Source organism: Mastigoproctus giganteus, chromosome 2 (assembly GCF_048544385.1).
Source record: "Mastigoproctus giganteus isolate SK-2022 chromosome 2, ASM4854438v1, whole genome shotgun sequence".
In the NCBI taxonomy this organism is placed as follows: domain Eukaryota; kingdom Metazoa; phylum Arthropoda; class Arachnida; order Uropygi; family Thelyphonidae; genus Mastigoproctus; species Mastigoproctus giganteus.
Window position 1 is genome coordinate 128075862 of NC_143576.1, and position 12970 is coordinate 128088831.

Consider the following 12970-nt stretch of genomic DNA (forward strand, 5'->3'; position numbering starts at 1 on the left):
AGTGGAAGTGGTTATTTTTTTTTTATTTATTTATTTTACTTCATTTTTTTTTGGCTGATGCTGCATAAGCTTGCTTTCTTGCATCAAATGCCTCTACTAATGCTAATGCTAAGGTTGGAAAAAGACAAAACAGTGCAGAAAGGGGAACTATAGGAAATTTTGGAATTGGTGAAAGAAATGAAAGAGGTGAAAGACTTGTGGAATTTGTAGAATCTCAAGGATTGTCAGTAATGAACACTTTTTTCAAGAAAAGGGTGAACAGAAAGTGGACATGGAAGAGTCCAAATGGATTAACAACTAATGAAATCTACTTCATCCTCACTAACAGAAGATATATCGTGAATGATGTTACCGTCCTGAATAAGGTAAATGTTGGAAGTGATCACAGAATGGTAAGATGTAGGAAAGGAAAAAACTGACTCGAGTAAATAATACAAAGGTCTTTCGGATAACAGAAGAGGAGAAAAAGCAGTATGTACTGGAACTTAAGTACAAGTTTGAGCTTCTGCAGACTGCTCAGGACCAAGATATCGATGAGGAATATTACAACTTCCTGAAAGCGATAAAGCCCAAGAAACCTATAGGGAAAAAGAAATCCAAAGATGAAAAAATTAGTCACGAAACGCTTCTCATGATGAACTGAAGACGACAAATGAAGAGCAAGATAAACACTGATTCTAATGGCTTTATGCAAAGCCATTAGAAAGAGACTCAGAGAGGACATAAGAAGATTTAACACAAGGAAAGTAGAACAAGCATTAAGGGAAAACAAAGGACTTAAATCACCAGCCAGGAGTAATAATACAGAAAGAAAAATGATACTGAAACTGAAGAATAGTGATGGTGTACTTATAAATAGCAGAGAAGGCATAATTCAAATAGCAGAAGACTACTATAGAGAATTATACAAGGAGCAAAGGAATGATTCCAGCAGTGGGGAAGCTGGATTGCAAATTAGCAACACATACGACATACCCGATATTCTTCTTGATGAGGTAGAACATGCATTGATGAAAATGAAGAATTAGAAACCCCCGGGGGAAGATGAAGTTACTCTAGAGTTGTTAAAATTGGGAGGAAGAGACATAACACAGAAACTTGCAAGGCTCTTCACAAAGTGCATTAGAAAAGGTGTGATAACTAAGCAGTGGAATAATGCAATCATAGTTTTGCTGCATAAGAAAGGAGATAAATCAGAAATTGGAAATTATTGACCAATTGGTTTGATATCCCACATCTACAAGTTGTTCACAAGGGTCATTACTAACAGATTAGAAAGAATACTTGATGAGAATCAACCGAAAGAGCAAGCTGGCTTTAGGACAGGATTCTCAACTAGGGATCACCTTCATGTTTGTTTTGTTGGTTTTTAGGAGCATTAGCAACTAAGGCCATATTGCTCCGGGATATGCGGTGGTCATTCCTTGACCTTTCCGCATCCTCCATATTTGGTGGTGACGGGCTCGAACCCCGGTCTAATCAAGAAGCGTGTGCTGCGCACTGCTGCTCCTTCCCACCTGGCTACGGAGGCGCCTTTACCTTCATGTAATATCATAGCTAATGGAGAAAGCAAATGAATATAAAACACCATTATTGCATGGCATTTGTGTATTATGAAAAGGCATTTGACTCCATACAGCATAAGGCAATGTTTCGGGCACTGGAAAGACAAGGCATAGATACCCCATATATTATGATTTTGAAGAAAATATATGAGAACGCTACCTTATTTGTTAGACTAGACAAAGACAGTAGGCTGACCGGGCTAGCCGGGTGTGTAAAGTGCCTGCCTGGCAACCCAAAGGTCGCGGGTTTGAATCCCGCCTCATGCTTGGATCAAAGTACTGCAAAAACCTTGGGAGGTGCATTATGGCCACAGAAGCCGGATGCGCCAACAACTACTCAAAAAAAAAAAAAGACATTAGCAAATTTAAAATCAAGAAAGGAGTTCGACAAGGAGACACAATATCTCCGAAACTGTTTACTGCTGCCCTTGAGGAAGCTTTCAGAAGATTAGACTGGTCACAGAAAGGAGTCAATGTGAACGGAGAGTACCTAAACCATTTACGATTTGCAGATGACATTGTGGTCATAAGCCAGGATCCCAAAGAATTAGAGGAAAATCTTAATCAGTTATGCACAGTTAGTAAGGATTTTGGACTAAAGATGAATATGGCTAAAACAAAAGTAATGATGAACAAGTATGCCACAGAAAGGGACATAATGATTGAAGGAGCAGTAATTGAAAAGGTGCAGTCATATACTTATCTGGGACAACTTATTAGCTGTAATAATGATAAATGGCTGGAAGTCAAGAGAAGAATAAATTTTGAATGGATAGCATTCAGGAAATATAGTCACATACTGAAGAGCAATATTCCAGTTTGTCTGAAACGTAAAATAATGAACCATGACTTATGGAAGTGAAACTTCGGCACTCGCCAAAAGAATGGAAGAGAAGCTGAGAACTACACAGCAAAGAATGGAACGAATTATATTAGGAATCAGAGAAACACTTGGATTAGGCAGCAAACTCAAGTAAAGGACATTCTTATCAAAACTAAAGAACTAAAATGGTCTTGGGCAGGACACATAGCTCGAAGACATAATGACAGATGGACTAAGAAAATAACAGAACGGTACCCAAGAGGAGCTAGAAGAAAACCTGTAAGACAACGGCGGAGATGGATAAATGAAATTCATGAGTTTGTGGGTAGTAAATGGATGGCCATTGCACAAAACAGATGGAACTGGAAAGTTGCTGGAGAGTCCTTCATCCTACAGTGGATTGAAAATGGCTGAAGATGATGATCTGCCACAGGGCTGTGCAATGGTACTTGGGGGCCCAAATGCAAAAGGTGTTACAGGGCCTCCTTTATTTATGTTGAGACTGATGGCATTTATTTTTGCTGAGACTGATCGTACCGGAGGATCGTGACAGTGCCGGAGGATCCATCCCTGTTGCGATGGATCCTCCCCCATTTGCATGGGCCTGATCTGTCATAGGAAGATACTCTCCCTAGCTCACTGCTATGAAGAAAATTTTATTTCCAGCAGGAAGTATTGAGATTATTCAATAAAAGATTATTATTATTATTATTATTATAGCCATATGGTGCAAGGAAGCCTGAGGCTTATGCTTCACTAGCCAAAAAAAAAAAAAAAAAACTTTCCGAATTACCCAGACAGAGAAGTAGAAAGGAATCACCAAGGAAGAGAAGAATGATAATATCCAACTCAGGACCCTGGGTGTACCATGGCCATACTCACCAGATGTGAGTCCCTGGGGCTGATATAAAATAAACTGAAACTGTTTAAATTGAATATCAGACACTTTATTCACTAAAAGATATAAACATGAACTGTACAAATTGAATTTTAGCCACTTTATTTACTTTAGGATATAAAATGAACTGTACAAATTTAATATTAAACACTTTAATATCCAATTAAGTCTGCCTTAAAATGTTGAGGGGGTGTGCGGGAGGTACAGCTCTAAATCATTATCAGTTCTTTTTTCTTCCCCTCTCGTAATGGGACAAACAAACCTGAGTTGTCGAGAAAGTCTGTATGTAATGCATGCGTTTTTGTTTTGCCTTTATTTTTTTATACACATAACTATATTGCCTTCTCAGGTAAGCTGGATACGAAACCGAACTTTTTTTTTTTTTACCAATAAAACGATCTCAAGCGCGTTTTTACAGTGAATTTTAAAATTAAAAACTGTTTAAAAAATTTCATGACTGCTATTACTTTGCCTGATTCGTAAATGTATGTTTTTTTTTGGTTAGAGAATATTTTACTTAATATCAACTTAGCCTTACATCAGCCAAATTCACTCTCAAATGGACATTTTTAAGCATATTATGTTGTGATCAGCTGCTTTATTGTTTACACACACTTTAGAACTTAGTAGTACTACAAATGTTTACTACAGTATTCTGGTTATACTATATAAAATCATCTGCACTGGCCTTCTTTTGGCATCTCTCATGCAATGTTGTCATGTACATAGATGGCGTGACCGTGGGAAATCGAAGACACGTCATGACCTGAAATGTGATTGGATCATTTCAGAGATGCGTGACGTAAGCTGTATTTGTCTGAAAAACTGAACTCATTTCCTCTAACCGTCAGTTTCGCTGTAGTTGTAGGATAAGTGAGGTGTGCGCGTTTTGTTTTGTTTACTTTAGTGTTGTAATAGTAGGCCTAATTCAGTTACTTCTTACGTTTGTGTTTGCTATGATGCCGAAATCTGAAGCGCAACGAGTAATTGCAATTTCACTTGGAAAGATTGCCAGCTACAGAAATCAACGTGGCGGTTCAAGTCTACACAAAAACTTGCTTGTTGCTAACGTTCTTCAGAAGGTACGAAATTATGTTGTAGATGATAGCAGTGAAATTCCTATGTGTCAAGACAGTCCTGTTTATTCTGACATAAGTGAAGTGCCTCAGGATGTGTTTTGTAGTAAAATAAATCATAACTCTCAACAAGTTGTAGATGGTTTGAGTGCTAAGCCTAATCATGGACTAGCTTGCCTGTTGCACAACCCAGAGGCTAAAGAAGAATGCCAACCTATGACTGGACCAAAAGTGTCACGTGACACGGTCAATGGCTGTGATGTCACTGACTTCGCTATGCTTCAGTGTTCAAACAATTATAATACGGAACCGATTGCACCGCCAACTCAGCATGGATATCTTTCAAGAAGTGATTTACGCGAAACAGCAGCTGGCTGTAGTAGTAACAAACCTTTAGGCAACATGCCAATGGCTTCACTTCAAGAACTGCGGCCTCAGACTAGGTGCTTGAAAAGAAGACAGTCAATTGCTGAGCATGACAGTTGTGTTCGTGTGAAACGTCGTAAATATGATCTCTCGAGAGCTTCAAAGTCTCGGAACCGTTCTTCCTGGAGAGGAGTTAGTTACGTTAGTGATTCTGATAGTGATGTGGAAGGTGATTGTTTTCAGGAATTAGATATAGATAATAACCCATCCGGTCAAGAAGAAAGTCCAATGGATGTTGAACAGAAAATATGTAATTTAGTGACAGTGTTCAGGTGTAGTTTTCAAGGACTTGGTCTAATTGAAAATAGCACTACCGATCAAGGTCAGCTACCTGTACAAACCCACGGCACAGCGCTTCAGTTGAGTTCTTCATCCGAATTTTCATCGAACCACAATCGGGAAGGTAAACCATCGCTTCGACGAGGATTATCGTTACCTGATTTGTGTGCAAAACAAGCGGACTATTTAACACGTCAGTCTTTTGAACGACCATCTCCAGTTTTAGCATTAACAGTGTAAGAGCTGTTAAGTTATAAACTAATCCTGCCGTTCTAAATGGAATATTAATCTCATTTGCCTTTATGGTGATGTAAAGGTATGCTTATTTTTTATCTTCCATCATAATTCATACCAATAAATAAAGCACAACCTCATTAACATTGAAAACGGGTTCGAACTCTATCCCATTTTCATCTGAAGCGGTTCCTTCATTGACCTTAAACCTATGACCAATCTAGTCGGCCTATACTTATGCTTTAAAGGGACAATAAAATTTTATCACACCAGTATTCTTGATACAGTTTTAAAGTGATGGCTAAGCCTATGCCTTGTAAGAGGAGAAAATATTTTTCTCTTGTAAGAGACCAAGTATTTTGTTTATATATTTCACTTAATGGCTGTAAATATTTGATTACTCTATATAATAACTTCATGTATATAAACAAAATATTTTAAATATAATGTACTTCATGCATTGAAAAATGACTTTGCATTGAAAGTATTCTGTAATAATAAAATATATTTGCACTTAATGCTGTTTTTATTTATTTTATTGACAAGTCGCATTTTGAAAGTTCAGGTTATTCCTTGCTGTACTTGAACATGTTTAGTATATCATAAGTATGGTTCTTTTTCTTCTCTCAAAATTGAAATAAACCAAATACATGTTTGTGCCAGAAATACATAAAACAAGACAGTTGTGGGCTGTACGGACAGTTTCTTATCACTAATAATGCATTTTCAAAATAGGATTTAATTTGTTGAACAGATTTTATTTATAAGTTGGTTTTTATATTTATTACCTAAAAAATACAAATTCGACCCAAAACTTATGATGCTATCCTTTTTTTTATGTGGTTATATTAAATATTTAGGAAGATACATAATGCAATACACAAAAGTTGAATATTTTTATGATATTCTAGTTTTTAAACTTGGAAGGCATAACAGTTGCTGCACAATATGAAGGAATGGGTTTCAGGTTAAACATCCACCACTGGGTATATAATAAGGCCCATTTCACACGAACGACCACGATTAATAACATATTGGCTCGAAATCGTTGAGCCTCACACTGATGCATGATATTAATTTCATTCAAAGAGAATTACATTTAAAAAAAATGAAATTTAAACGGTAACCTTCAGTGCAAGTTACCTGAAATTTTGGTTTTGATATTATTGCCTTTTGAAAATTTTGAGAACCATTGGGTTAAGCAATATCTGAATGAGATTCCTTATATCAAATACTTCAAACTTCATTGTTACATAACGGTGACTATGAATCTTTCCGTAAGGTTCACTTACTCTATCTGGAATTAAAAGTATTTAAGATTGGTGTTGAAGCTGGACTGTAACTTGAATTTAAAATGCTGCAAAGTTGATTACTTAAATTTATCTCAGGTTTCAGGGGATGAGGCATTCTCTCTGAAATCTGTGGTGGGGGGGAGTGAAAGGAAATGCTCCACTATTTGCAAAATAGGTGCATCCTTGGGGGGGGGGATTTAAATGTATTTAAGACTGTGCTTTAAAGATTAATTGGACACTTTGTGGCCACTTCCCAGGTAAATTGAAAGTTCTTGGGTGCTTTGGACACCAGTGCTCTAGGTTGTTACCCCCGTTGTGTTATTTTGAAAATAAACTGCTCTAGAAGAAATTTTGGTAAAATTAGTATTACGATTTCAGCAGAATCCAGCAAGTTTCAGGTTAGCAATACATAACATGGTTAGTGAAAAAACATTTTTTGATCCGAAGATTGGAACAGTAAGCAGAGACATTCAAATTGTGAGTGGCTATTCAGTAGATTTGCTGCAGTTAGGTTTATTTTTCAATCTCTCGCTGTTCTGAGTTGAACTAGCAAAAGAGGTTTGTATAAAAATAAGGTTAGTGTTATATGAACAATTGGAATACACACACCCAGTTTCATTCCATGAGAATGTGTGAAGAAAAGTAATTGTTAATGTACATATTAGATCATTTTGAATACTTATAAATTGTTAAAATTAAATGTTTTTATGCTTCTTTGATCATACAAGTTAAATTTTGTGGTTGTCTAGAAAATTCATTGTGGCCTTGTCAAATCTAATATAGACTTGATCAGTTTAAATTTAGTTCATAATTATTTGGCTTATGTGGATTTGTGGTATTTCTCCATCTAATCCATTATATGGAGAAAACTATATACTGTATTTTATAAATTTAATTTATAAAATATATCTATAAATTTAGTTTATAAACATATATATATAATTTGCATGTAAATTAGAGTAGTTGCAGTGCTTTGGTTTTCAAGGCTTTATTTAATTTTTTTCATCTCAGTAACTTTACAGAACTGTTAGTTTAACTTCCATTCCAGGGAAAATAATGGAGTCACTGGTTAAAGAAGCAATGTAGGATCATCTAGACAAGACTGCAGTTATAGTTCAGACAGTATTGGTTTGTTAAGGGGAAGTCTCGTCTGAAAAATCTGATTGGATACTATGATGTGGTCACAAAGGAACTGGACGTAAAAAATAATTTTGATATCATATACGGTACTTGATTTTAGGAAAGCTTTAGATACTGTTGCTCATAGAAGACACTCTACAAATTGGAGCAGTATGGCATTAAGGACAAGTTGCTACAATGGATAAAAGCATGGCTGAGTGGGATAAGACAGAGTAGTAATCAATGGGCATTGCTCTTTGTGGACTAACGTTATTAGTGGAGTCCCCCCCCTGCCCCAGGGTTTGGTGTTGGGCCCATTGTTTTCTGTATTTATCAATGATATTGGTGAAGGTATATCAGGGTTAATGTCTAAGTTTGCAGACTACGAAGATTGGCAGGGTTGTTAATGACGGTAATGATAATACACTACTGCAACAGGATCTAGAAAAGTTGAGCAAATGGGCTGAGAGGTGGCAACTGAAGTTTAACATTGACAAATGTAAAGTACTGCATTTGGGTAGCAGTAATCTAGAGTAACGTGCCAACTGGGTGGTACTGGGTGGAGATATGAAGTTTTCTAAGCAGTGCAGACAGTCTGCAAGAGTAACTCATGGTGTCTTGTCAGTGATATACAGGAATTTTTCTAGAATTATTAAGGTGGTGATTATCCCTTTGTATAAGGCAATGGTCAGGTTAGGTTACATCTTGAATACTGTATACAGGTCTGGAGGCCTCATTTTAGGAAAGATGTAGAGCTGCTGGAACAAGTGCAGAGAAGGGTAACGAGATTAGTGAGAATAAAGGGTTGCTCTTATGAAGAAGAGTTCTAGTGTGGAGGTCAACAACTTAAATAAGTTCAAGGCAGAACTAGATAAACATTTGGAGTGAAATGGGAAGGGATTTTTTTTTGGCTGATGCTATATCAGCTTGCTTTCTTGCATCATATGCTAATGCCAACTTATTGTGAGAAATTGCGAAAGAATGGTATGAATCCAAAGATGCCTGAAGAAGCATAATGTAATGTGGGAATTACAACCAAATTTGCAATGTATGCTCTGCAGAGGATGTGGAAGATAATTGCTTGAAAAACAAAATTTGCCACAATGGGTAAAGTTTTTCTGTGAAAGATTAACATGTTATATGACTTATGTAGCTGGGCTTTGTTTTTACTGTGTGCCATGAATGAAGAACATTGGTGTTGTATAATTTTCACTGTATTGCTTGACATTTTTGGGCAGAAACATATGCAAGACATGACATCATTGGTGTAGTATTTCCTGTTCAGGGTGTTTATATTGAATTCAGTAATTGCTACATTGTCACTGTAGTCTTTCAGGAGAAACTTAAACTGAGTAGTCGTTCAAGCAAAACATAACTTATTGGGATGGTTATCTGCTGCATGATTGATGTTCAGAATGAAAATTTGCAAGGAGTAGGGTTAGATCAGTGGCACCCGTACTCAATTTTCTGCCTGTTAGATCCGATTCTCTGTGTACATACATATATGTATAAATAAATATTTTGTTTATACTCTGCGACAACCACACAGTCAGAGGAGTTCATGAGATAAAGAATACAATGAACAGTGTCATATTTAGCAGCCAAATATTAAAAAATGTTATTTGATAGTTATTATAATATAATTATAACAAAATTCCAATTTATAATACAAATTATATATATAGTTACATAATTTATTCTTTATATAGAGGTACTAAATAAAGATCAATTATAGATCACCACGAAATTAAAGATTCCCTACACCTTTATAATGAAATTAAATTAAAAAAAAAAAAAGCTTAAGTAACTTAACCCCAAATTACATGGCATCCCTGGAACCCTAAGGTGCTCTGGCACCCCCCAGTTGAAACCACTGAGTTAGGTGATCAAGGTGTGCTGTGGGAAATGAGTATGTGATTACCTCTTCATTGGCAAAATGCTATTGCATCAATTGTACCGAACTCACAATATGTGAAGGTGCCCTGGTTTGCATAAAAACTGTTTCTAAGGCATTCCCATTGTTGCAGTGATGGAATGACAACAGTTGCTAATCTCATACCACTGGGCTGTAGCAAATGCATTAAGGTTCAGTGGGATGGTTTTTCAAAATAAAATCAATAACAAAGGTATAATTTGCAGTATGGTAATAAGTTAGTTTTCTTAAGTATGTATAGGGGTGGGGACTTCCTATATTGCCCTGTTGTCCAAATCCTGTAGTTTTGGGCATTCAGTTCCATTCAAATGGAGATAGACTTCTTCCCAAAGGATGTTCTTGTGGCTACTCGGTATCTTTCTCCATGCCAAGAAGTCAAGTAAATGTCATTGGTTTTGGTGTAACCTGTTTCAATTCTTGCTTGTGGTGCAGTGTGTATAGATAGAACTGCAAACCTTACATAACCCCCCTTCAATACGCTTATCTTGTTGCCACACCTGTACTGGTTCTGCCTTCTGGTGTTGAAACCAGCCACTATTGTCTGTAGATCTTGCCACAACTGAAGAAGCAGTGTCCTCAACCTACTCTTTCTGATGGGTTTGCCTTGTCCACCTGGTTTCACTCCCACACTTGTTTTTTTTCCTTGGACCATGCAATTGTTTTTGCTGACACCACAGCATCATTGGACCCCTATCAGAACTTTCTACTGCACTGCTTACATCCTGATAGTAGAGCTTCAAACTTGAAGCATGTTCTGGCGAGACAAGAGGCACTATGTGCTCTTAACACTGCGGTGTCCTCATCTGTATTGTACACTTTCCATTCCATGTTTATGCAGTCCATTCACATTTTAATTTTTATATGTAGGACCATTCCATGACAAGTGGCCTAGGGGTCCCTGCTCTAACATCTTCAATTTTGTTGAAACTTGGTGTGGATGTTTAAACAGGTTTCAAATGAAGCTGTGCAAAATTTCAGTTCAAAATATAGTATGCTTGAGGCACCAGCACCTTTTTTGTGGAGGTCACTTGTGTTATGCAGAATAAATCACAAAATATTTTCAAAGAGGTGAGAGGTAGTGCTCTGAAACTTGGTATACCTAGTTAACTTTTGGCAGAGAATGCAAAACTTTTGGCGTACAAGCTCAAAAACCTTCACATTTTTTACAATGCAGTCTAAAACTGGCACCAAAAATTTGACGTGACAAATTTAAGCAAGACTTTTGAAAGTCAATGTTGAAATAAAAACCTTTGCATATTCCACTTACCAACTGCATGAATTCAGCCTAACTAAATATCAGCTCTTATACTTGTTTTCTGGCTGAGATATTTTCCTTCAAAGGGTGACTCAAAATTTGAAAGTCAAATTTGACCTATCTTAATGTGGGACACCTTCAATTCTCTCATTTTTGCCTCCACTGGAAAGAGCAGAGTTTCAGCTACAAAGATCATGGTTTATCTGTTTTATGTCTTTGCACTTAAAAAGGCCTTAAAATTAAGTCTAAACATAAAGTAGTTTTATGCCTTAATTGAGAGCCATGGAATCAGAAGATTTTGCTTATATGTGTATAGGATAGCACATGACACTAAATGTCATGTGCTATCCTATACACTTAAAATTGGGTTAAAATTATTTGAAGAACAGTTGATAGGTCGAGATTGTAGCTTAAAATTGGGTGAAAAAGACAATTTGTCTACCTCATGAAGCTTTCCTGTTGCCAAAATTTAAATTTTTGCAGTGTTCATGTTGCAATCCTTTCCGGAAGAAAAATCATATGATGAAAAAAAGTTTGCAACCAATTGATTTGTCAATGGCAAACTACTTTTCTACCTGAAAGACCTAACAAAGGTTAGGTCTTTCAGGTAGAAAAGACCTAACCAGGCCAGAAGCTGTGCCCATCATGCCAAAAAGAAGCAACAGGAACATCTAGATCAGACCATGATGACAAAATGCATGTGACTGAAAGCTTGAACACAAGTTTGATGGTTATTGGTATTTCAGCGAATGGCTAAGAGAGATTCAAGGCTATGCTAAAAGGAAGGCAATTCAAGTAAAAGATATAATTGCCAGTAAAACTGCATCTATTGGTGGCTTGGAGCCAAGTACAAGTCGTCAGGTTGAAATTGCTTAGATTACAATGAGCTGTTGAAAGAAAAGTTGATGGTATCAAGTCGTTCAGAAATACATCAAATATTAACACTAGCTCCAGTTAGTTGGACCATAAAGAAAACAATGGAAGAGTTGTGTCTCAGAAAGAATGGTCAAGAAACCTAAAAATCTTAAAGCAGAAGAAGGAATCATGGCCATACCAGGAAAAAAGCTTTCTGAACAAGTAAAGCAAAGGTGATGGAATTTTTTGAAGATGATGAATTTAGTTGGATATGCCCTGGAAAGAAAGATTACATTTCCATTAGAAATGCAGATGGAATAAAAATGCAAAAGAGACTACTATTCAGCAACTTGAAGCAAATGTTTAACTTATTGAGATAGAAATGAATCTGACATTGGATTTTCTAAATTTTGTCAACTTCGACACCAAGTGGTGTGTCACAGTTGGTGCACCAGGAACACATTCTGTGTGTGTATGCACAATCCATCAAAATGTCAAGTTAATGCTAGCACCAAGTCCTCTTGAATGTGATTACAAGGTTCTCATTGGTAAAAGCCTGTAATTTGGAGTTAAAAGATTGTATACTTCATCAGTGTGAAAAATGTCCAGGAATAGATGAATTAAAGTTTCTAGAGAATATTTTTGAAAACAATGAACCAGAAGATATTACCGAATTCAAGCAAAGGATGCACACTGACAGAGATACTGGACACAAAGCAATTAACAAGATTTTATTGAAGAGTCAAGTACAAAGATATATAACCTTTCTTGTCATCACTTCATTGCTAAACATCAAAGCTACCATTTGAAGTCAACAATGGAAAGCCTAATGACAGGAGAATTGGTCATCTTGATGGATTTTGCAGAAAATTATTCATTTGTTGTGCAAGCTGCTGTTCAAGGTTTCCACTGAGAGAATAGTCAGACTACATTGCATCCATTTGTCATTTATTACAAGGATGTTGAACTTCAGAATATAAGTTTCTGCATAATCAGTGACTGCCTTCGACATGACACAATTGCAGTGCATGTTTTTCTAACCAACTTAATTGAATATTTGAAGAGTTTCATGACAGAAATCAGGCACATTTGCTACTTCAGTGATGGTTCTGCAGCTCAATACAAGAACTTTATTAACTTTTGTCATCATCAGAAGGATTTTGATATCAGTGCTGAATGGAATTTCTTTGGCACTAGTCATGGCAAGTCACCACG

General features: G+C 36.5%; 1 protein-coding gene across 1 annotated transcript; it reads left to right on the forward strand.

Annotated features, from left to right (window-relative positions):
* The first annotated feature begins 4160 nt into the window (after nucleotides 1–4160).
* On the forward strand, nucleotides 4161–5646 carry LOC150089554 (uncharacterized). Its single transcript, XM_090368666.1, has one exon. The coding sequence runs from the start codon at nucleotides 4243–4245 to the stop codon at nucleotides 5305–5307; it is 1065 nt and encodes a 354-aa protein (XP_090224792.1). The 5' UTR covers nucleotides 4161–4242; the 3' UTR covers nucleotides 5308–5646.
* Nucleotides 5647–12970: the final 7324 nt, after the last annotated feature.

Coding starts and splice junctions, on each gene's coding strand:
- LOC150089554 (XM_090368666.1), top strand. CDS start 4,243: ATGATGCCGAAATCTGAAGCGCAACGAGTAATTGCAATTTCACTTGGA.